Source organism: Gymnoscopelus microlampas, assembly GCF_963454915.1.
Source record: "Gymnoscopelus microlampas genome assembly, chromosome: 21".
Classification (NCBI taxonomy): Eukaryota; Metazoa; Chordata; class Actinopteri; order Myctophiformes; family Myctophidae; genus Gymnoscopelus; species Gymnoscopelus microlampas.
The window spans coordinates 33,323,527-33,349,706 of record NC_139958.1 but is presented as its reverse complement, the minus strand read 5'-3'; the positions used below and the strand labels follow the sequence as shown (position 1 = coordinate 33,349,706).

Here is a 26,180-nt window from a genome sequence, read left to right as displayed (position 1 = left end):
AGCGTTTATGTGTGTGGTCTAACATGCTCCTTTTTGAGAACATTAATCAAGATTGGCTCAGTATATAATATCCACAGGACTGGACCAGCCAGATTGTCATAGCGGGCTTTTATTTTCCCCAAAAAAATATTAAGTTTTGAAAATGTCTTAAATGTTTTTGACTTTTTAATTTGGAGAATTTCTAAATTTCAATATAGCAATGCATTGATATTAAAAAGAAAATGTAGGCTACTTTGTAATTTGAATTTAAAAGCATGTACTTTAGAATATTTAATATGATGACGTGGCCAGAGAAAGGGCTGAGCTTGGCACAGACACTTCCTACAACCAATCGGCCCTATGATCAAGATACTGGTGGTACCGACGCAGTAAGCAGACCTCGGTATTAGGGACCTGATCAAGAATCAAGAGGGGCTTTATTTGTCTTATACAAATACAAGCAGTGTAATGTTGATGGGACCTGTTCTGCAGAACAGTAACATAACAATACAATACAATACAACACAACAACAAAGGTAATAGTAATAAAAAGTAAGAATTAAAAGGAAAAAAGACAAAATAATAATAATGATAATAATACTGGATGTCTTTTAGCAGTGTCATAAAAAGCAGAGGCATAAAATATCCTGTATATTTCTATCTTTAGCAGCGGTGTCAAACATGCATAGAAGGCACACATTATATTAATACGAAAGAAGAGTCACTACAGAAGAGTCTGTATCAATCCGGGTTTTTTTGTTGTCACGTTTTAGTTTTTTGACGATGTCATGTCCTCTCATACTGTATATGTCCTGCAGGGACGGGAGAGAGCTCCCTGTGGTGCGTTCAGCCGACCTCACCGCACCTTCCACAGTAGTCGTAGTGGGTCCTGGGAAGAGCTCTGTCCATACCATGGCATGATATAGTCATGCCCCCTGACAGGTTGCTCTGGGTTGTAGCAGAGTAGAAAGATTTTAGGATCTTCTCTGATACCTTGAATTGCTTTAGCTCAACAGCCTCGCTTTCTTTGCCACAGGCTGTGTGTGCATACTCCCAAGTCAGATCAGGCCTGCCACCTTCTCCAGATAGGCCCTCCGCTCATCTTTATTTGTGATAGGGCCCACAACCACGGGGGGTTGTAAATCATACATCATCGTCAAGCTGGGGAGAAAAAAATCCTGTACAAGCACACCCTCAAGTTCATAGAGGAAGCACTGCAGAACAAGAAAGGACCTTACACATAAAAACATGACTTACTTTACCCACTTAAACCCTATACTTTGTTGACTGGAGTCCCCCTGGGGTCTATACTGGGTCCACTCCTCACATGTTGTGAGCTTGTAGATCTGCTATTGTTGCCGAATGTTGGCCCCTGAATTGGGACGCTAGGGTCATGTGGGTACAAGATTCCTGAAGTGAGGGTGGGGGGTAGGGTATGTCCTTTTCATCCCAATCATTTGAAAACATAACTGCCTCTCCTTGTTGCATCTTTTTTTCACATTTAAAGGAAATGCCACAAATCTTTGTCTTCCGGCAGCTATATTGTCCAGGCACACTGGTCAGTGACTAGCCTACTAAATCATGGTATCTAGGAAAACATTTAAAAGATCAAAATCGCTATCCCAGATCATGCAGTCTCACAGTGCACATAATGTTCTATATACAGGGGCACGTAAAGCTCAGTTGGGATTTTTAAGATGAAGAAAGGTACATAATTAGGCTTTTATTTTCCACTTAATTAATGTGATGAGTGTGATGACAGTGGTGTGAACCTCATTCATACATTTATTTGCATTCACAACTTTCCCTAGAGAAGTCCTGACCACACCAAGCCTCTGCAGAGTCTACAACTGACCACAAGGTGGCATAACTGCAGCAGCAATTTTCTAAACAGTCCCACTATTGTCCAGGGTTTTAATTAATTCAGAATATGTGCATCTTATAATACGTAATTGATTTAAAGTAGACCACCATATTGCTCCATGCATCCTCATGACAACTACCTATATTGTATACCTACTGAACAAAGCATTAAAGGTAGGGTAAGTGATATGTTTTTGTTAAAATACGTGTTAAATTGCTATTTGCTTTATATTCTGATAGTACTCATTGGTGTAGAGTGTTTGTTCAGAATCAGGGGTCTCCCTGTCCCTCCAGCTCTTGATTAAATAGAAAAAAATGCATTTTTAGGTCAGGATACCAATTTTATCAAATCAGGGGAGACTTACACAGGACACATGACAATCAAGTGAATTTGGAAGTGATAACACAAAGAAATGAAAAACAAATTGGAACTGGAACATGAAATTGAAGCCGATAAATGGGTACTTTCTCCTGATTCGCTGAAAATTGGCCACCCACCTGAAAATGTATTTTCTGGAGAGATGCAGGGACCAGCCTAGCCTGGTAAACCCTCCCTCCGGAAATCTCATTTCCATTTGATGCGATTTCCAGAGGGAGGGTTTACCAGGCTAGGACCAGCCTACTGAACAAACACTCTCTAGGTAGGCCTACAGGTCGATTTTTAAAGAAGGGTACCCCTGGAGAAAATGTATGTGCCCTGATCTAAAATGCCATGACCCTCCCTTTGACTAAAAATAAAAAATCAATGACCCTCCCCAAGTGATTAAAAAAAAATCATCGGACATCCGACTCCGGGTCAGACATCCGACTTCCAAGTAACTGACAACATTGATGCGTCATCATACATCAAATAAAAGCCTACTTTACCTTGATGTACTCCGACTTCCATGTAACTGACAACTTTGATGCCTCATCATACATCAAATAAAAGCCTGTATTTACCTTGATGTACTAAAACCTCCCTTAAATACTTCCACAGAAATGGGAGTTAGAATTTCAAGGGAAACTGTACTGGTTTACCTGGTTGAGTCATCATTAGTAGGAAATGTGCCCATATCAATCGCATGTGCTTGCTTGTAGCCTACTTGTGCAATTCGAAAATGCCCCCTGTCTAAGTCTTAACAATTAGGCTATCAATTATGGCCCGATGATTCTGGTTTTACTTGTGGAGTTAGGCTGGCATCTATGCACAACTGTCCATATAGATCCAAATTAATCACATGCACAGAATTACTTCAAATGATTATGAATATCCAGTTATAAATTGATCATTGTAACCTACCTGGTGTATGTAATTTTTAACGCATCTCTTTTGTGAATATGAGTCAAACATTTCCATGTCTCCATGTCGGTAGTGCTGTCGCCTCAAAGCTAGAAGGTCCTAGGTTCAATTTCCGCCGGGGATGCTGTGGGTTCTGGGGGCGTGTCTTCTCCTCCGTGTCATCAGCGCCCATACCCTAGGTGGGGTTGGCGAAAGGGCCTACTCTGTGTGGAGTTTGCATGTTCTCCCCGTGTCTCCTAGGGTAGTTGATACCCTCACAAAAACATGTAGTAGTCCTGGTCGCTATACCGCCTCCCCCATGACAGCCGGGGCGCCTAATGGAGGGGAAGGTAACGGGTTGGAATTACGTGTTCCTTCCACGCGTTACGTCCAACCAGGGAAGCTCCCCCCTGTCAGGTGTCAAGAAGGTCAGTTGTTTTACATTTCCATGTCTTGTCACTTCAATAGATCATTGCTGTCGGGCAGAAACCTTGTATATCTCCATATGTCAACTTTTCATGTAAATGAATGCCCTACTTCGTCATACAACAGTGTTACACCAAAGTAGCAAAGTAGCATTTTTCTGCATTCAAGGTTTCCACCCGACAGCACATGTCACCAGCAGAGCCCTGCAGAGGACACAGAAAATGAAGGTCCAGTTCACCTGACTTTGGCCATATTAGTCTGTCTTCAATCCGTCCATCGCTCTCTGGTTCACTGCCTCCACTTTTCTCTCTTTCAATATTTGAATTGATTTTTAACAATGTTAAATGTTCTCTGCCTCCACTTTTAAGAAAAGCGTAGCATTTGGTCAGATGAGTCATTGATTGCAACATACTGTCTGCAGTACTGCAACAGGACTGCGCAGTGAGCAAGAAAGGACGATTGTGCCATCTGGAGGGCAGGGAACAGTATTGGTCATCTGTTGACAGACTGAACAGATCTTTGTCCTTTGATTGTACTGTATGTATGTCCCTAGAAAAAGAGTAAAGGTCTTCAAATGTCTGTGTGTGTGGATGGATGGATGAAAAACGTGTGTTTCTGTCAGCTGCTGAGACTATTCTTTGGAAATCTGGACCAGAACCAGGGTAAGGGCCTAAGGGTTTGCAGTTGAGCTTTGAGAACAACTCTATTCCAGCTTTGCTTGTTGAAAATGGGGGAATTTAAGAACAAGGAGGAAATCCACTGGCACTATAGCATTAACAGCTAAATGTATTTGGAGGATTAGTGGAAGTTCATGGGTAAGGAGAAGGTGATATATTTCAGTTTGGTCTCGTGTTCCATTCTGGTTTCTCCCTGAACCTGAGATTGATCGTTGCTTGATAATGGAGAGCTACAGAGGTACCACGAGAGCATCCTGACTGGCTGCATCACTGCCTGCCTGTATGGGAATCTGCATCTTTTAACTGCCTCATTTTATAGATTTTTCCTCAAACCATGCACCTTATGTACATATGTCATTACAATACATTACTAAAGCAACATTTTTTTTAAACTATGGGTGCCCGAGGCTATTACATTACTGCTGCTGTTTTACTACCTTTAGGCTCCAAAGTTTAGAGCTTTTAATTTTTTATTAATTTGTAGGTACCTGATTCACCTCTGGCACAAAAACATTCCTTTAGGAGATCATTTAGGCCTGCAGCCTATAGTTTAAGAAACTTTTTTTTTTTACTTCTACTCCACTACACCTCAGAGGCAAATATTGTACTTTTACTCCGCTACAATTATTTGAAAACTTTAGTTACTAGTTACTTTGCACATATAAATTATTATATTATTATTATGTGAATAATAATATAATATTTTCAAACATTTTAGTATGTACTTTTACTTTGCAAAGAATGTATCTATCTACGGCAGAGGTCGCACTTGAACTGTAGGCTGAGGCTCACACATACAACAACAAAAACTCAATTTCCCATCAGTCCCAGTTTCTTGTCCCGGCGTCACGGGACGCAATGATGGTGTCCAGGGTTGCCATGTCGGCTTATTAAAAGCGACTTCGGGCTTGTTTTTCTGTCCCTTGCTTGTAAACATTGGTAGTTGCGGCCTGCGGCTTGCGTTTTTTTTGGGCTTATGTTTCTAAAGTGTAGTTGCTTATTTTGGGCTTGCTGTGTAATGTTGTTTAAACCAGTGGTTCTCAAGCATTTTCATGCCGAGGACTCTTCTGGATTTTATTTGAAAATAGCAGATCTACCCTTCGGGGCAAGGCTTCCCAACTCCTGTGCACTTACTGCACTAACATATATAGCCAATGGGACGCGTTGTGAGCTGGTTGTGAGCTTGTATCTGCTATTTTCAAAAAGGCCTGAAGGGCGCTCATGACTCATTTAGCATAGTCGCTTCTTTTGGGGATTGCTTGTTTCACCCGCAAAGACTGGCAACAATGATGGTGGACAGCCTCAGTGAGAAGTGTGTTTGTTACACCAGGGAATTGTTGAGAATCTGACAATGAAGCGACCATCACATCCAACACTATGAACTGGATCTCTCTGTGATGGAGAACTGGAATGATCTGAACTGACTGCTTACTTTAATTTGTCCCCTTTTGTCTGCTTTACATCCAAATTAGCCATGATGCAGGTCTGTACGATTTATGCTATTCTCAATAAGGCAATAACTTTGAACCATTCGCTTATTTAAAAACTAAACTATACTTACAGATGTAGCCTGTAGTAACTCATTATATTACATCATACGGCATGCAACAGTTTGGGTGCAGAACTGCATATGTATTACTTGAACGTTCTGTATGTATTTGTTAAGTTTTCATTATGTTCATATCTGAGAACACTAGTGCACAAGTGCGCGCACACACCCACTAACATAATACAAGGCAAACAGTATTTGAAATAGTTCTAGTGAATGAAGCTCACGGATCGGAACACCATGTACGTCCTTGAGTCGAACTGTTCATTCAGTTGTCTGTGTCAGTAAAGTGGGTTTAAGTGCTAGTGATTCAGATATCATATCATGTCTGCACTTGGATTATAATCTGTCCTTTCTTAAATGTGCTTGGAATGAAAGCGGTTTAATTTACGCTCAATGGAAACCGTTACTCCAAGTTATCTGAAGGTTCCATGTATCTGTACTGCATGTTTTACTCAAGTAAAACTATCAATACTGCAATACTCTGTTGCAAAAAAGTCCTGAATTTTAAATTTACTTCAGTGAAAGTACAAAAGTATTGGTGTCAAAATGTACTTTAAGTACCAAAGAAAAAGTACTCCTTATGTTTAAGGTCCCATTTCACACGTTTTCAAATGTATAAAAATCCTTTGAAAATAGCAGATACAAGCTCACAACGCGTTTGTGAACTTGTAGAGGCTATTTTCAAATTGCCAAAGTATATAATCTATAGGTCTGAAGTGGTTTTGTAATAATAATCAATCTACAAAGTAACTAGTAAGGTTTGAAATAATTGTAGTGGAGTAAAAGTACAATATTTTCCTCAGATGTGAGTAAAAGTAAAAGTATTGATAATTGGAAATACTCCACTAAAGTAAAAAATACCTCAACATTATTGTACTTAAGTAAAGTACTTGAGTAAATGTACCTATAGTACTTTCCACCACTTAAGGTTCCGTTTATCTGAACTGCTGTTTTTTTTCTCATTTCTGGCAATTATTTATGTCTCATGCACTGACAGTTAGACCAGCTTGTTTTCAACTTGCTTCTAACTTCTAAGTTCTAACCTGAAATAGCTTATTTACACGTGACAAGTTGACAACCTTAACTTAAGGTTGTCAACTTGTGACGTGTAAATTTGAATTTAGACTCAATTTAATTTAACTACAGTAAAATTCTCACGCACGAACACACACACACACACACACACACACACACACACACACACACACACACACACACACACACACACACACACACACACACACACACACAAACAGCCAAACACACACACATTCCTCTGTCAGTCACACACCTACACAACAGCAGGAGCGGAGAACAGAACATGCTTTATTGAATGAATACTCTTAAATTGATGTGGGCATGATCGGCTGAATAGGCATTTGTTCTGTATTGCAATTGCAAATTACTTTTTTTTTTTGCATTCATGGTATGCAAGGTATCCATGCAAACCATCAGTATTCTGAACAGATTAGGTGCAGTGTTTGGCTTCGTATTAGCTGTAGTATACAACCCTCGTAGACGTATTTATGATTCTGACGTTTGAAAATGTCAGAATCATAATTACGTCTATGAGGGTTGTATACTACAGCTAGCTTCGTATCAGATACACGTCTTAAAGGAAATGTACACAACAAAATGTGTGGTTTGTGGTTAGTGTTTGCCCTAAGATTGGGAGGTTGGGGTTCAATCCCTGACTATACAAATGGTACCTAATGCCTCCCTGCTTGGCACTCAGCATCAAGCGTTGTATTGAGGGTAAATTGCTGCAACATACTATTACCAGTGTACAACTGTACATCATACATGTGACATACTAACGTCATGTCCAGGCCAGGGGAAACAGGAGATGGGTTCCTGACCTGATTCCCAGGACTAGTACTTACACAGCAAAATAGGCTATAGTTATCTAATGCTTTATTTTCCTGATGCCGGTTAAAGCAACACATTAGATTTCTTTCCTTGTCTCTAATTCAATATAGCAACAGTCAGAAAACAAGCTTTGATCAGCAATCAAGGCATTTCTAAGCCATTGCACCAGAACGCTCTGGATAAGAGCGTCTGCTAAATGTCTTAAATTGTACCAGAACATGTCAGACAAAAGGCAGGGTGTAATGAACTGATGAATAGAGGCTAGTACAGTTTGCTCCCAGTCTCGGGTCAGTGATGTTGAGTGGAAGAAGAAGAAGGTCAGCATTGTTCTGGAGCACCTGGAGCTGTTCTTATGAAGCGTATCGTGATGGGAGTGTTGAGTAGTCAAGACACCTGTTACTAAAGCCTGATTTAAGCCAGCAGAAGAGATGTGCTCCTTGTTGCTGCAGAGCAGTAAGGGTGCAACAGTTAAAGCCTCACTATGTAACGTGACGTCATTTTAATGTTTTAAATGTAATTTTGTCCAATCTGTACGATAGAGTATGTTAATACAATACGACTTATACAATTGGGGTGATTGTATTTTGTCTCCCTGCTCTTCTATTGAGACATTTAGATTGTGGCATGCAAACAGCCCCGAGGTGAAAAAGGTGACAACACGTTGTTTTCTTTCGGGTCAGGTGTCACACAATTGCCCTATTTGGGTTCAAAAAGGTGACTGTAGCTGAAAAGTGACACTTTTGCATGTCAAGGTCATGTCTCACCTAGACACAGGATCTGACGTGAAGTTTGACCTGATGGTCAAGATTCAATGTATCCCCTGAGCAAGCAGGCAGGCTCTATTAGCTCAATGGTAAAAATGTCAGCACTTAAACAGTAAACCAGGTTCAAATCCGGGGTAGAAGAGGAAAGTTACATAGTGCTGCTTAAATCAAACTGTAAATGATTTACTATATCTGACTGACAATCCCACATTTAGGCTATAACGTCCAAATAGAGAGTCTACCCCTACTGTAAGAATGCTTATTTATACTTCTATATCCATTTGAGAGTAAATGACAGGCACATGAATTGGGAAAAGGGCTGCACTGCACTGTGATGCTGAACCCCTCATAGTACAATCAGCAGGTCGTAGGATGAATGCATAGGTCTTCTTTTTACTGAGACTTTTGGATGAAAATTGTATCTTGCGTTTAAAATAAACCCAAATGATGTGTTTTCACATTGAAACAATACACTGTTTCTACTTTCTATCCAAAGAGACGCTGAACAATCAAAAGAGTTTCAGTTCTATGAAAAAGCTATTCTTTATGTGTTCGAAAAGGAGTATGACTCTCTGTTCTTTTTGAACTTTTTTAACCAAATGTCCTCACACCCAAGGATGTAGCCTACACAAAATAACTACACTAGTAACATATGATTACACATGCAGTTCTATCAGTATGCAGTTATACCACTCAAATCTTTATTAACTTTTATAAGGCTTTCTGTCACAGGTCTTAGATTATCCATTAATTATGTTCTGGCCCAACATCTAATGGCTTAGAAAAAGATCGGCCCAAGGCCAAACTTACCTGCCAACCCCTGCCCTGTTTCATACTTCATTCATTGCACAGCACCAAAAACTAAAAATAGTGAAAATAGCAGATCTGCAAGCTCACAACATCATCATGAGGTGTTGTGAGCTTCTAGATCTGTTTTATCTATTTTTGAAAATATATTACTTTATTAAAATCAGTATTTCGATTAATCAATTCAATCGATTGATTAATTGTTGCAACCCTTGTAACATTATGTCTCAATGAAACTTTTATCCAACACGTTTTTCATTTAATCTATTCATTTGTATTTATTCATTCATCTTAAATTTAGAGTAGCTAATTATTCTTAGCCCCTTTCTCCCCAATTTAGTTATGCCAACTAATTCCTTCCACAGCTTGCCACTGCTGTTGTACCGAACTAACTTTCTTTATTTTTATTTTGTGTCTTGTGACTATATATAAAAAAAGACATTATGCACATTTTGCCACTCAAGACTAGATATACCAAAGGTCTCATGGCCATGATGAGCTTTACAGTTCAGTCCTCTCCACTACATTTATGACTACAGGTTGACCATATAAAAAACATTGTATTTTGCCCCTATCTTAGTAGTTAACTGGTGGTGAGTACATTTTGTGTTGATGGTTCCTGTCCTGTTTTTGCTTTGTAGATGACCTTTGATGTGTCAACCAGAGTGAAACTGCTCTTTGATTTCTGGGACGTGCGTGGGCCTGCTGGTAAGATTGAACCCTAGAACAGTGGTTCTCAAACTTCTTCATGCCAGTTTCGCCCAAATTGATATATATTTGGCCGTGGACCACCCATCTGAAAATGTTTTGTGCCATGGACCCGAGGAGAGAAGTTTTGTGTTAAGAAATGCAAAATGATTTAAGAAAAACAAAAAACACTTTTTCAGAAAGATTTTTCAAAAATAACAGATGTACAAGCTTGCAGAGCGAGAGCGGCACGAAGTGATGCGCTGTGAGCTTGTATATATGCTATTTTTGAATAGCGAACATATAAAATATGAATAAACGGGTTATAATGTATCAACAAATCTTGCTGGGGACCCCCTGGAACCCCCTCAAGGACCCCTGGGAGTCCCCGGACCCCACTTTGAGAACCACTTCCCTATAATCAACAATAATCAAGAAGGTGTATTTGTCACTGCTCATGCAGGTACAAGAAGCAAACTGCAATTTTGTGAGGTCCCCAAAGCGTCCCTATTTGGGCATCATAATAGACATTTGGCAAAAATGGGTGAACATCTGCCGAAAACAGCATATTTAAAAAAGCTTGCAATACGATACATTGTATGCTTATAGATTGGCTATTTTCGCCAAAGACATTTGATGTGGGGTGGCCTATTAGAATAGATCCCCTGGCGGACTCCAGTCAACTAAGTATATAGGGGTTTAAGTAATTAAGCCTCATTTATACTTTGTCACCAAACACATTTCAACTGAAAAAGGCTTAAGGGTACGGAACCAAAAGAACATGCAGCTATGCTGATGAACTCTTCAGGGTGTGATCTGTACTATACACAAACAAACACACCTCCTTTACATCAGTGCATGACATTTCACTGCTGTTATGAGCGCCACAGTATTACACCATAATGCACTGAGCTGTCTCTAAACACATGTGATTACAGTAAGACATGTTGACCATAGGTAGTAACATCACGTTTTGCTGCTGCATTTAGTGTCAGAATAAAATGGCATGAGATCACTGTGAGGTCATATTTTTGTGTGTGTGTCTGAATGGATGCATGTGCATGTTGGTTAAATACCTGATTTATACTTGGTTGTGTGCGAGCACATCTACATGCTCACAACGCGTCTCATCGCAACATGTTGTGAACTTGCAACGTGGACGCGCAAAAAAGTATTAAATAAGGCTTTATGTATTTTTGTCTCTCCAGGGATGGTATTGTCTGTATTTGTTGTCTTCCTCCTGACGTTACTGTTCGAACTGCTGAAAGCATGGAGGGTTTTGTTGTCGAAGAATTCTATGCTGGCTAAGCGTCAGTCGGAATTTTCCACCTCACCTCCCTTATCAGCGCCCTACGCCCCTTCTTCAGACTGCCAAAGGGAGGGCAGCCTGGGCCTGGACAGTTGTAGTAGTCCCTCTGAATCCTCCCTTGCCCCAATGGAACCTGCCCCAGCTAGCACTCCTAGCAACTTGAACAGGTGAGGACCTGGTACAAAAGAGGCCGCTATTATTATCTGTGTGGGAGGGATGGGGAGATGGGGAAGGTGATATCTAAGATGTGATCAAGGTGACATAGAAAGATTGGAGGTGAAAAGTGGAAGAGGCGTTAGATCTCCTCCTGGTGGCTTTAACACAATGAAGGTGCATCTCGTGAGATCACAGTGCTGCATCTGGGAATCCAAGTCGTAGCTTGTATTCAAACGCTTCACACTTCTGTTCTATCTAGAAAAAATAAATAGATGAGTGATAGAGTAATGACTAATGGTTCTGAAAACCAAAACTCCCCAAAACAAATCTCTCTGAAGCAGCTGCTGGTCTGCGTTACGATTTCCCCATACTTTACTTTGTCATTGAGTAACAAACTTTACTTGGTCAAACAAAGGACTTAATTCAGTGTCACTGAAAAGTCAAGTTGGCTATTCTGTAACCTCACAGCCTTTTATTAGCCTTGTCCTTATCATTACATGTTTTATACTGTGGTTTCCACAGTATAAAACTGCCTGTAAACGGAAAAGGCAACAACAAATCCCCCCCAGCAGTTAGCATGAAATAAAGAAGAAAGTAGAGCCATATGAAATCCGTGTTAACGGAATCGCGGACGGAATCGCGGAAATGACCAATAAAAATGGAATTGGAATAAAACACGGAATATTGCAGAATTTGGAAAAAAAAAAAAAATCGCGGTAAAATATTTTTTTTTACCGCGAATTTTTACAAATCCACGGGACACCACCATTTTGCATGGCCACATCCTACTTTATAAACAGTAAAATCCACGTAGAAATAGTCTTAGAAAGACGATAGAAACAATAATACATGCGCGACGCCATTTTGCGCATGCTCAGACCGAAGTCACCGAATTATTTTGGGAACATTTTTGCGTATAACACAACAAGGGCCATGTATGGACTGTTATATCTTGAACATTTATTCATTTCCACTTACCAGACACTTTTTTTTAAGGTAAAAATGAGCATAAAAAGCAAAATACAGAATTCAGAAATATTAAAATGGAAAAAACAGAATTTGGGAAAAAATAAAACGGAATTGGGAAAAAAATAAAACGGATTTCATATGGCTCTAGAAGAAAGAAACAATACTTTTACCAAGTCTTAGTCTATAGAGAGATATCAGACTTTTTTAAGTGACACATTCTTATGATATTTCAAATGATACATACAGTATGTTACTTTCAAAGCTTAAAAGACAAGGCTTTGTATCAAGAAATCAAGACAGATCCTTTTTTCTTTTTCTTTACCTAATGGGTTCCCACATTGAGTGAAACCTAACACATGTATTTCTAACATGGATACCATCTAAAAACAGTTTGATGTCACCGTTTGAAGCCATTTAAAAATGAAAGGGAAAAACAGAGTAGCAGAAATAGCCAATCTACAAGCTCACAACACTATTTGCCTAGAATGACATGTCGAAAATAGGGACGGCATGTTGAAAGTGGTTAACTTTATTAGGATTTTGGCTGATGAGTTTGTCAGCAGCATTCACAAATCTTCCTCAGATATCCTAGAAGAAACATTGTTGTAGTTTAAAAAAATAATACATACAATTTTTATATAGCGCTTTTCTAAGTACTCAAAGTCGCTTTACGAAACAGAAACAAAATAAAAACAACTTTAAAAAAACGAGTTAAAAACTATAGAAATAAAAGGTAGAAAAGGGGGATTCAAATTAGGTAGGGAAAGCTAGTCTGAAAAGGTGCAAAGGGCATCACAACACTGTGGCAGATAAAATAATAATGATTTTATTGCCAGGATCCTGTGTCTTTTAGTTACAGTGAAGAATACAGATAATAATGTGTGTCCTCTGAAATGATGGGAGGAATCTTCACACAGTCAGTCAGCACCACCACCACCACTCTTCTCTCTTCCTCAGTTGGCTGCTGCACGGGGTCCAGACAGTGCTCCACATCCTCCAGGTGACTCTGGGCTACATGCTGATGCTCTGCGTCATGTCATACAACACATGGATCTTCCTGGGAGTCATCTTCGGCTCAGTCCTGGGCTACTTCCTTGCCTTCCCTATTCTGGAGTCCATGTTGCAGCCTGGAAAGCAGAGAGACTGAGAGAAAGTTGTTTTTTTTGGTTTGTTGTTGAATTAATCAGATATCAAATGGGAAAGCCGTGTTTCTGTGTGAAAACGGCTATGGGATAAAAGGAAAGAAAGAAAAAACAAAACTGTCTAAAGCATAATTTATACTGTCATTGCCACGTCGCTTGCCAAACATACATACTAACCCTAGCGCGTATAAATTAGGCTAAGGTGTAAATGTGATATCGGCACTAATCAAGTCTATCACTGTTCAATAGGAAATGATTTGAGCGTCGTCGTAAGAATTACAGTGAGAGCACCCAAAGTGAGTTTGCAACAGTCAAGGTTTTCCATTCCTTGGTCTGTAGAGCAGCATACTTTTGAATCTCACTTCTCTGTATTTACAAAGCTTGATGGGAATGTCCTGGAGCGTGTAGATAACATACATGCATAGGTTTCATCATGACCTGTTGCTGGTGGTTAGGTATTAATGACCTTCCAGTGTTTGACTTGCTTCCCGGCTGCTCAGTCTTCAGATAAGCCCGATGTGAACTGGTTAAACCTGAAGCAACGTATGCTGCATGTGGGGGAGAAAACACATTTGGAGTCGCCTTGAGGAAATCAACAGTTTTGTCAGAAATTATCATAAAGCACTAAGAGATAAGGGTGATGGACTTAACGATAGAGGTAGAAAATGGTGCTTCTCTCCGTTTCCATGTTTGGTTCTAAAGTTTCAGTTCTGTGTCATTAAGTCAAGCTGTGCATACCATCAATCTTGTTGCTGTCGTGAAGAAACCTCTTATCTCCATATTTTAACTTTTTTTTTTTGACAACTTGATACCTGACATGTTCATCGATGAAATAAGTGGCGACATGAAAGTAGTAAAACCCTGAAACTCAAATAAAATAATGATACATAATATAAAGGACAGTAATAGAACAGGCCTTTAGGCCTGTCAGGATCTTTAAGCAAACCCTAACATGCTGTTGTCTTATACTTTATTCATCAGAGTCAAACCAGATGAAGATGCACATGGTGTTTTAGGAACGTTAGCCTGTAAACCAAATGATTATAAGACGATAACCCAGTGCTCCTTTGTCCTTGTAGGATCCTGATCTATTAACCACATTAACTGTAACCTGAGGGAACATTCAGTGAAAATGGCAGATCTACAAGCTCACAACACATTGTGACATGTTAGCTTGTAGATCGGCTATTGTTAACAAAGATATTAAGTGTAGAGCGAAAACAGGAGGGGGGCCCAGTAATAGAACCCTTGAAAATCCGGATTTGGAAGTAGTTAAAATGTCTTTCCCATATGGCAAGTTGGCAACACTTTTGGGAATTATTCTATTTATTTGTATAAATGTTCTATATGAAACGTGCAGAGGGGAACAAAGTGTAGAACAGCCAGTTGTCATAAGACAAGATAGTACACAGTTTGAGGAATTGTGCAATGATGATGGTAATGGAGCATGTGATCACGTCATTTTATCATGTGTAAGGAAGCAGATTGTTTTCTTGTTTTCAAGTGTGTCAGTTGACAGTCACGTCATGTGGCTGTGTGACAGTCATTTATACACCACAGGAAAAAACCTCTAATCCCAGTGCCTTACATTTGCCATTTCAGTTGTGTTTACCATTGAAATATGCCCTACTCTCAAGAGTTTGCCAGAAACAGTATCTAACCTATTTTGAATAATATGGGGGGAAGCTACTGTGGAATTGGATACTTTTTTACTTTTGGATGGAACATTAGTGTTCCTCTACTAAGAAATATTTATATATGTACATACCAATGGTTTTGTGTCAATTTGAAGGAAAATTGAACTATATATAAATGGTTGTCTTCCAAAATAAACACTCAACAAGTAAGACTGGAAGTTTTATTCATCCATACATATATACGTATATTCATATAGATAATAAACAAGTATTGACAAATAAGAGATACAGTTTGCAATTAGGCTGATGCCACTTAATATTTATAATATTCCAAATAAATAAACAATAAAATGGCGCAACAGTCCATTCAACATTTTCCATAAAGTAATTTAGGAAGGACTTTTACCTAAGTCTACAATTTCAAATATATACAATGACAATTGGTTATTCCAAATAACCAATTTTTTTGGGGGGTGGAAATGCCATTAAAAATAATTAACTGATCAAGGTATAGATAACATCTATAAAACTAAGTTTGCCACACTCTTGATGAGCCAGCCAGGATATTTTCACTAATTGATCTTTTTAATTCTTGTAAACCAAGTAATTCGAAGGTGTGTGGGTAGCCTACATTTAATTTATGTTTAATGAACTATTTACTGTAAGCTTGCCCCCTTTATGAACAACTTGCAACTTTATGAACAACTTAGAAAAGTAAGTAAATGCAGGATTAACATGTCTCATTATATGAACAGATTACTGTGTTGTGGAGGCAAAGTTAAAGCGCCCCCCACTGGATGTATTCGTTCAATTTATTTTAGCATTCACAAGAAGACTACAAAAGTATGAACTGTAGATTATATAATCTTGTATATTTTTCATTACGAAATCAGACCTCACCCAGTTCTGAGCACAGCCACCAGAGGATGAAATTAAACATTTCCTCAGACTCAAACTCAATTAATGATTTTGTACAGTATGTAGCTCTCTAACCTGACAGGCAAAGAGTTGAGTGTTTTTTTTTCAAGAATGTTTCCCCATTGATATAAACAAACAAAAGGACAGCAAGAGTGGATGAGTAACTGACAAGGTTTTCATGACAATCTTTGCTAAATGTAGCATTGAAATATTAAGGCCATATGTGATTAAAATAAATGCTTCTCCAGTAAAAACATTTATGGTATAAGTATGAAACTACAAAAGAAGCTATTTGCATCTACAGATTTAGTTTAGTTAGAGCGCCTGGTGCTCAGTTAGAGGCTAAATAAATAGGAAATCACTGTGGCATCGAACATTTCTGTGGCTACATTCACACTGTGGCTACTTTGCTCTTATCCCCCTCCCACCACCACAACACGCACACGCACACGCACATGCACACGCACACACACACACACACACACACACACACACACACACACACACACACACACACACACACACAAACATGCATAAGTGAATTAAATCAACTGACATCAGACCATCGTAAGTTACAGCTTAATACAAGTTAGTTTAAAAAATATATACCGAAGAGACAATCAAACGAACGATGGTGGAACTGGTAAAATATGCAAATGAGCTTGACTACAAAGGTAACAGATGACCAACATCAAGTGAAACCCTGTCTTAAAATCCATAATATTATTTCTTCCCTCATTCAGATCTCACAAACAACATCCACGTACGGTGCCATTTTCTTAGCAAAGTTTTCTCCATTTTCAGAGTCATTGTGCAGAGCATTGTCTCGCTGCTCTAAAACCACTTCGACGTCCCCCAAGTCGGCCATTTTGTCCTCTCCTTTCAGCCCATTTGTGATTGACTGAGGCTCACCTTCTTCCAAACCCTCATTGGTTGGTGACTGAAAGCCACTGTCATCATGGCAGTGGGGACTGGAGTCGCCAGTCGGTGATGGCGGGTCCACCTTGGCATCCGATTCTGTCACCTCACTGTTATCTTCCTGTACGGCGATCTCTATTTCCTGTACGGCGTCGTCGTCGACGACCGCCTTTTCTTGGTGTTCCCCATCAGCTTCCTGTTCGCCGTTTCCTACCAGCTGCTTCACCGTTTCCTGTGGGGAGGTCTCGTCTCGAGGTGACTTCCTGACGACTTCCTCCACTATAGTGGTGACTAACGTCACCTCCTCCTCTGCCCCGTCCTCCACGGTGACGGTACCCGCCTCTGGCGCGGGGTCGCCGTCGCTCGAAGCGGCCCGGGTCTCCTCCGAGACCGGCACCGCTACCTGCAGCACCGGATTGATCAGGTACCTGATCTCATCCACGCTGTCGGGGGACTTGGGTTGATCAGGAACGGCGGCTCCTTCTTCTTCCTCATCCAGCTCCTCGTCGGTGTCATCCTCTCTGTCCTGAGTGTCCTCAGAGACCTCAGGTTCCTCAGGGATCAGCTCTACCCCGGGTACATCCAAGCAGGACTCAAAAGGCAGAGGCACCATGTCCAGTTGGATCATCGACACCACTTGCTGCCTGCGCCTTCTACCAGACGCGCCTCCCGCGACACCCAGAGCACCCAGAGAGCCACCCGACTCGTCGCCCTCCGACCCGAATTTGGCAGCCCAGTCCACAGAGCTGTTCTCTCCCAGCAGGTCCAAGTTGGGGTCGCTGTTATTCAGAACGATGCTGTCTCTGTAGAGATTGTGTCTCCTCTGTACCGCTGCTTCCTTCACAGCTGGAGAAAGAAAGAAAAATAACTTACACTGAGAACCACTTACACTCCCTTTAACCCATTAAGACCTGGAACTTTGTCATTTTTAGATTTGAGCTAAAAAAGCATTATTTTACACTTTGGGCTATTCAAAAATAGCAGATCTACAAGCTCATAGCGCGGCACCGAGTGCAGCGCTACGAGCTTGTAGATCTGCTATTTTTGAAAAATTGTGAAAATGTGTGCAAATCTTTGAATATATATCGTTTTAAAGCGAAAATGTTTAACTCAAATCTTTGCTTCTGGGGGTCCCTGAAACACAATATTTTGATGGGGTTCCGCGGCCAAATACATATAATTTTGGGGGTCCTTGACATGAAAAAGATTGAGCACCACTGATATAGAAACATGGGTTTTTCAACTCAATGGGTTAACCCTTATCCAATCTGGTGGCGCTGATTATTAGAAGCCAGCAGCTCTGCCACTGCATCCAGTAGTGCTGCCACCATCTCACTATAAATGAATGTCAATGGCCTCGTACCCATCATGATGTCCTTGGTGACAGACTGCAGCACCACCTCCTCAAAGATGTTCTCCACCAGCAAAAAGCGGGAGAAGTCCTCAAAGATGAGCTCCTGGAACCGAGGAAGCTCCTGGGGTAGGAGGAGATACTGTTACTGTCCATCTTAAAATATTGTAAGCATCCAGCGGGGATTAAGAGAGAGTGTGTATGGCTAAGCGTGAGTGTGTGTGTGTGTGTGTGTGTATGAATTCAACCCCCTGCACCCAAAACACGCACGCAAACGTGTCGGGCAGTTATCCATTGGAATGATTACATGATAATTGGAAGGGACAACAGGCAGATCTACATTAGAATAATACAATCGTGAAGTACACAAAGTCAGAGGTATGCCGGTTCATACCAGAGTACTGTATAATGACAATGGTTAAAAATCCCACATATGTGAACATCGATAAACCTTAATTCTTAGATATTTCAAATTAGGTCTTACTGTACATATTTTGGTGCTTTAGGTATTCGCCTTTTTAGCAAGTAGTTAGGTTTTTTAGTCAGGCTTAAACGAAATATATGATATTCTTAATTAACTCTTTAGGTAGTTATTTATTTTCTTCTGTATTCTGCGTTATGTTTGTATCGTTGTGTTTTTTGGGGACTAAGGATGGAAATTAGCTAGCTAAATCCAGCATGTTTGCATGAGATCATGATCAGCTGATTAATTTCACTTTCATTAATGTGCATTGTCACGTCTAAAGAAAGAAAGAAAGAAAGAAAGAAAGAAAGACAGAAAGGGGGTAAATGTCAGTGTGTGAGGTTGTAAGAAAAATGGACATGAGACAGTAAGCACTACTCACGGGCAAGCATGATGGAGACAGCTGCTTTAGCATGTAAGGAATGATAATCTGGAGCAGAGCCTCTCTGAAGAACTTCTTGCGCACCGTGCTACTGTCGTAATCATATTTCTAACAGGAAGAGACATACAACACAAGACATGGAAAGAAGTGATTCATCATGGTTTTCTATCGTGAATGTATTCTCTTAATTGTTAACGCGTATTTAATAATAATACACTTTATTAATATAACACCGGTTTTCAATATTGGTAGAGGTAAATAAAGTATTATATATAATGGACATAATAGAAACTAATAGGAACCAAAATGTTAACATAAAAGCTAGTTAAAATACATTTTCAGGACTTGACCTAAAAGATAACACTGACTTTGCTACCCGGATGTCTGCTCTCATTCAAGTTTCACATCACATTCTTTCTTTGTATCTGCACCCATACATCTTAATGTTGTGTTATTATCCTCCGTTATCTGTTACGCTTCATTCTCCTTCGTTATCTGTTTATTGAGATCACACTTAGGGAAGTACAGTGGAGGCAAACAGTAAACATGGGCAAAGAGAGGTGAATGTGTGCGCGTGAAGTGGGTGAATGTAATGCACATTGTAAAGCGCTTTGCATGAAGGCGCTACATAAATGCAACATTTACCATTTAACTTACCTTGAGAACTCTATCCTGGCAGTGCTGAATGGTCTTACACAGGTTGTCCTCGCCATGTGTTTCCAAGGACTGGTGGAGCAGCTGTTCGAATGTGTACACGGCATTGTCCATTTGCTGTCACAAGAGACAATGGAGGGTGCATTAAAATATCATCAATTAAAGTATTTTTTTTTCTATTGGCCATACACAGCTAAATCCTTTCACTCTGTAGGTTCATTTGTACACCCTCAAAGTTAAACTGTCACTGAGGTTTTTGCTGTAAGCCTTGGTTTGAACTTTTTAAGCACTTCTCTTTTGAGCACTGCTCAGTTGCAGTACCCTTGTTGTCCATTAGGTGGGACCAGAGTTCACTAGAAACAGTGGTGTGTGTGCACTGTGCAGCCCTGTCAGTAGCAAGATGGAGGTGTTCTTTTCAAGGTTCCTTACATGGAACGTTTTTAGTGCATACCATTTATTTTCACACGCAATCCTTAATTTCAATTCAATATCCTTTATTGTCATAACAGTTGCATAAACCACATTTCCAAAGCATGTCATTACAAAGAGAAAACATTATTTATAACAGTGGTTCTCAAACGTTTTAATTTAACACACCACACGCACACGCACACGCACACGCACACGCACACGCACACACACACAACGCTTCCTTAAACCTCACAGCTTGTTCGGAAGAGGGGGGTGTTGCAGCTCACCTCTCTCATTAGGATCTGAGCCCTGTGGACAAACACCGAGGGCTTGGAGATGTCGAACCTCTGCTGCAGACCCTCTAGATTGAGCTGCTCAACCTTCTCATAGGAGGTCTGCATCTTCACCGGGTGGAACGCCAGCATGGACATCCTGTCCATGTGCTGTGGAGGCCGACAAAGAGAGAGAGACACACAGAGAGGGAGAGAGAGAGCAAGAGGACAGAGGGGTAGGGAAGAAGGAAAAAGAGGGAGAGAAGAACCAGTAGAATAGAGGCGGTGGAGAATGAAAACACTTGGCAAGACAGAGAGGGCATTTGATCGCCTTAATGCCCAATTTATGCTCGGTTCTACGAAGCCGTCATGGGCCGAAAATAGCAGATCTATAAGCTCACTGTGAGCTTATAGATCGGCTATTTCCGGCAGACGATGACATTGTACGGCCAAGTATGGACTGGGCTTAAGAGAGGGTGCACGTAAGAGAGCAGTCGATACTGAGCAGGGCACTTGAGGACACTCCCTGGCACTTAATTAAAAGTCTAGTGCTGCAATGTTGACAGCCCTTCCACAACATTTAAGCTAACTGTCCAGCACTAATCATAGGTCAGATAGACAGCTAAATACACAGGTAGAGGACTTTAATGGCGGGGGTCCAACATTAACATGCGCTTTAACCACATGAACCCTAGCATTACTATTCTGGGAATGTCATAATAGGGGAATATTCATTGAAAATAAGCAAACATTCGGGGAGTAGCAGATCTAAAAACTCACAATGTGTTGTGAGCTTGTAGATTTCCGATTTTACGCGAGGAGATTTGGTGCAAAGGGAAAAAAGGAGGGGACCACAACAACAACCCACAACAACACAACAACAACCCCCCCCAAAAAAGACCCAAGTTGAATAATTACCAGTCAGCGAAACTGGTCTCGCTCACCTCTCCCAACTTGTCCTTGCCCGCTCCGTTGACAGAGTTCTTGCTGATCTCCACCAGTTCCCCGAAGAAGACGTCCCTGACCTCGGAGAAACCGCGACTGGTGGGCTCCATCAGAGCCTCCAGGATGGAGCTGACATACGGCTGGATGTTGTTCCGCAGGATCTGCTCGGCCTTGGGCAACACCAGAGCTGCACACAGATGTGGGGAGACACGGATGGATGGAGGAATGCATGCTGGTGGTGACCAGTGGTGGAAAGTACAGTACATTTATGTACTTAAGATTTGTTTTTAGGTGCTTCTACTTTACTTGAGTATGTCCATTTTTCAGTATTTTATGCTTCAACTCCACTATATCTCAGTGGCAAATATTGTACTTTTTACTCCAGAAAAGTTACTTTGTAGATTTCGATTATTATTTCAAACCAATTATGCCCTGTTTTAGACTTTGTCTATTCAAAAATAGCCGATCTACAAGCTCACAACGCTGTGCGACACTTTGGTACTTTAAGTATATCTCAATGCCAATACTTTTGTACTTTTACTCAAATAAGATTTTGACTTCGACTTTTACTTGTACCCGAGTATTTCTACATTGTGGTATTGCTACTTTTACTTAACTACAAAATCGGAGTACTTCCTCCACCACTGCTGGTGACTCACGCCATCATCTGACTATAAACACCCACACACCACAATCCTCTGCAGTGCCACAGCCTTGGCGAAAACCAACCACAGAATGACCACTGACCAAAGGGCACAGACTTGGTGGGTCAAGGCCAAAAAAGCAATTACAATGTCATTATGATGTTAACGCCCTCAGAGGTGGGTTTGTGTGTGCTGATGACAGATGAGACCAAATGAAACCAGTATGGCTCACCCATAAGACATAGGCCTCAAATATGCACCAACCATCAACAAATACTGTAAATCAGATTTTTACTAGTGTCTGTGGCGTCTTGTAGTTTGTTATGTGTTTGTATGCGTACCTTTCTTGGAAAAATTCAATACCAATATTTGAATAATAACAAATACTGTAAGTCTGACTCTTGCTCTGTGCCATAACTGGTTAATGTGATACGGTGTGATAATCCAATATATGACTAGGTGTACAAACAACTGTCAAAGCTGTTGACGTGTACACCACGCTAGTAATATAAAACCGATTACACTCCCTGGTGCTTTGTTGTCCAACACGTGGGTCAGGATCGGGTATTGAGCCGTGACGTGCTCTGACAGCGCCGTCGACAACAAGCTACATAAATTAGTGTTTAAACACACCGGGTCCTGAAGTCACGGTCATTGCAAAATTCAGGTCCCAGCGCTTCAACTGGACTTGAATGGCCTAGCATTGAGATGCATGCGTGGGATTAAGGTAGAATGGGCCTATAGAGATGGAATGTGGCTTGTCCACTTTGGCTACCTGGGAAACAAAACGGAAGAAAAGAAAAATAATGACTGTGCCAAGTCACTTAAACGGTGAAAGGTGACTGTCTCACCGTCTCATGTTTTCCGCTCCGGAGCTACTGGGGGGGAAGCATGTCATCTTGAGAACGATTATTTTGAGTAAGAGAGATAGAGAAGTTGGACGGCAAGGACGGGGTGACAAAAGAGAGAAAGTGCAGGTAAGCCTGAGACGAGAGTGAAAAGCAGAGTGTCAGGGATGTTAGAAATGCGAGAAGGTGGGGGGGAGGTTCGGTTACAATGCAGAGGCCCTGTAGTGCCAAGTGTCCAAACAAAATGAGCTGAAATGCGACGCCGCCGAGTACTGTAGTGTCATTCAATGACCAGTCTGATCACTTCCATGTGCCAGAAAGTCTTGTAGCAGAGAAACCACAGCTACGTCTCGCTGAGGCAAGCGGCAGTCCAAACAATGAGGCTTCCCCACGGGACCAGGGAGGCTCATATTACACAGGACAGTAAGCATCAAGTGAAGCAAAAGGTTTTCCATAACATAATATTTGGACAGCTGTAAGTAAACCGACATGCTGTTGAGTGAAAAAAGGGTACATACATGTATGTACCGTATTGATTCCCCCCAGGGGATTAATTACTTGTCTGTGCAAAGCATGTACTCAGTTTCAGCTTCACCCGGCTGATGTCTGCTCAGATGGTTATGATGAGTGCTCGGGGGGAGCTGTTAGGGGTTAAGTGTCTTGCTCAGGGACACTTTGACACAATTTACTGGGCGGGTTCTGATTACCAGATGGCCTATATACCTACTAAGGTACGGCCGCCACCAATATGTAAGTATGTATAGTTATGCATGTTTGGCATGCATGCATAATCCATGTCTCTATCTGTCACAATCTCTTCCATATCTCTATCTGAATCTACGTCGGGTCACTCCTCTGCCTCCCTGCTTTCATGTCTGTCTTTCTGTGTTGTTCTTACCTCGTATCTTGCTGCTGACATGCTCTTTGGAGGTAATGATTTGGTCCATGTCTGTGCGGAGAGCTGCATCCAGAGGAGGTCGCTGGGCTTCACAAGCCTGAACCAAGGCGTCGTACTGGCCGGTGGTCTGGGACAGCACCTGCTTGTACACCGCACTAGAGATCTGGAGGGGACAAAACATCATTTTACACAAATAAAATGCTCTTAAGTTATATACGGTAGTGCCTTATTCCAAAGCACACGTGTTCAGTGCACAGTGATATCCTTAGTCTTATTTAACTCCGAAAAGTGTACAAATGGAACACAAATGGAACCAAATGGACCCTTCATGAGTACCACTGACGTACTTAATACTGACTGGAACTTGGGACCACAGTTATTAATGGCATTCTATTCTAGCATGAAATTAATTGCATTCACCTGTGTCCTCTGTCCTATCTAATGAGGGACTGGTTGTACTGGTAACACACACAAATGCAATTAACTTATTAGTTAACTGGGTTGAGATGAGAACAACAGGTCTAGTTGTTAGAACATCATGAGGTCCCAGATATTAATAGTCATTGCGGCCTGTTGAGTTGTCTTTGCACAAGACAGACAGATAGACTGACTGGTAGTTGTTTTGATATAGTTTAGGCGTGGCATGCTTAACCTTTATCTGTTTGTACCGATTCTCTGTCATCTGCCAAAGCAAATAGATAGGCTTGTGACGACATGGTCACTGCTTTATCAGATACTGTATGCCCAATGATACGAGATGCATCTGCTGAAGGACAACTAATCTACATCGTAGGATATCATGTTATTGTGTTTAATCAACTTCAGAACTTGTCGTGTGATACTGCCTGCCGTTATCGTGTTATACTGTATGAGCTCTGCTCACCAATTAGCCCATTAAAACCGGGAAAGCATCTGTGTTTGAGATTTTAGCGTTGGCTATTCAAAAATAGCAGATATACAAGCTCACAGCGTGTCACTTCGTGCCGTGCTGCGAGCTTGTACATCTGCTATTTTTAAACATTTTTGAAAAATCTTGAAAGTGTGAGAACTAATGATTTAGAAGGCATCAGGTCTTACTAAGCAAAACTCTTGGGACCCCATCGAGGGTCCACTGAATCAAATCCACTGAACTAAACGGTAGTACTGTCAGGAACTCACCAGCATCCACTTCCTCTGTCTTTGTTGCATCTTGCCCTTCAGACGAGGACCAATCAGACTTCTCAGCTCTGGGTGGAGCGTCTCCATTACCAGGTTAGCCAGAATCTATATTCACATGAAAATGACAAACACAGAGTTTACATATACAGCAGATACATATAGACACACACACACACACACACACACACACACACACACACACACACACACACACACACACACACACACACACACACACACACACACACACAGGATGGCATGAAGGATACAGGCTGACGGAGAGCTGGAGATAACATAAGACCTGAGGTAACCTTTCATGTGTGTTGACATAACAGTTGAAAATCACATGGTGGATTAAGGGAACATCAAATGGAAGTTCAAACAGAGCAGTGAACCAACATATGACATCAGACATGACATGTCTTTGAATGTTTGTGTGCGTGCGTGAGTGTGAATTGCGAAAGAGGAACAGGAAACACGCAAAGCCGTTTGATTTAGTACGTTTTTGTGGTTAAGGCAAACAATATTGCCGCTTCAAATAATGGATGCATCCCTTTTGTCACAGATTAACAATTGTGTGAAGAATGACAAAAATGGGCAACAAATTCAAAAGAATATCCTCAATATCCGCAGAGCAGCGTTACCTGTAAGGCCAGAAGACTAACATATCCCCTGACTAAAGGTGGGATTCCCCTTTGCCTGAGAGGTAGATGTTTGGCTTTCCATGCAGGAAAGCCAGGTGCTTACATTTACAAAGCAAATATCTTCAGATAAATAGCCTAATGGCCTCCTCTGATCACTGCCTAGATACACATGTTTGGGCGAAACCAAAACACACATGAATCAAAAAGTGAGCGGTATTTCCTTATGAAGTTCTGAAGGACTGAAGGCCCCACTTGTTTAAAATGCTAACTTATTTCAAACATTTCACAACACAGCAACTCAATTCAGACTCTCAACTCAAATTCCTCTCTCGACCAGCCTATTTTGTAAGATAAATGTTTTGGCCTTTATTGATAGGATAGTTGTCTGACAGGAAATGGGGAGAGAGATGGGGAGTGACATGCAGCAAAGGCCATCGGGATCGGGACTCGAATCCGCAACGCGCTGTCAGACTACTTTGGAGCCGACCACTACGCCAGCCGTCCAGGCCGACCAGCCTATTTTATACTCTGTCGTACGGTGGTGTTGCGAACTGATCTACAGTTTGTTTTGGTAAG

At 41.1% G+C, this 26,180-nt stretch overlaps 2 protein-coding genes across 2 annotated transcripts in view; one reads left to right on the top strand and one right to left on the bottom strand.

Moving 5' to 3' along the window:
- Positions 1-5,499: 5,499 nt before the first annotated feature.
- slc31a2 (solute carrier family 31 member 2) lies at positions 5,500-16,270 on the top strand. The gene is made up of 4 exons (XM_084046084.1): positions 5,500-5,689; positions 9,840-9,906; positions 11,094-11,361; positions 13,277-16,270. Exons 1-4 carry the CDS (start codon positions 5,681-5,683, stop codon positions 13,464-13,466), a joined length of 534 nt encoding a protein of 177 aa, XP_083902210.1. The 5' UTR covers positions 5,500-5,680; the 3' UTR covers positions 13,467-16,270.
- The window catches only part of LOC311037034 (protein Niban 2-like), a 39,788-nt gene continuing 28,913 nt past the window's right edge, over positions 15,306-26,180 (bottom strand). Inside the window, exons 7-14 of the mRNA XM_084046083.1 lie at positions 24,961-25,065; positions 23,803-23,965; positions 21,412-21,599; positions 20,483-20,638; positions 19,788-19,901; positions 19,131-19,238; positions 18,298-18,409; positions 15,306-17,780 (exon numbers count right to left, since the gene is read on the bottom strand). Of these exons, the coding sequence (XP_083902209.1) occupies positions 16,756-17,780; positions 18,298-18,409; positions 19,131-19,238; positions 19,788-19,901; positions 20,483-20,638; positions 21,412-21,599; positions 23,803-23,965; positions 24,961-25,065 (1,971 nt within the window). The 3' untranslated portion in view covers positions 15,306-16,755. The remainder of the gene's footprint in view (positions 17,781-18,297; positions 18,410-19,130; positions 19,239-19,787; positions 19,902-20,482; positions 20,639-21,411; positions 21,600-23,802; positions 23,966-24,960; positions 25,066-26,180) is intronic.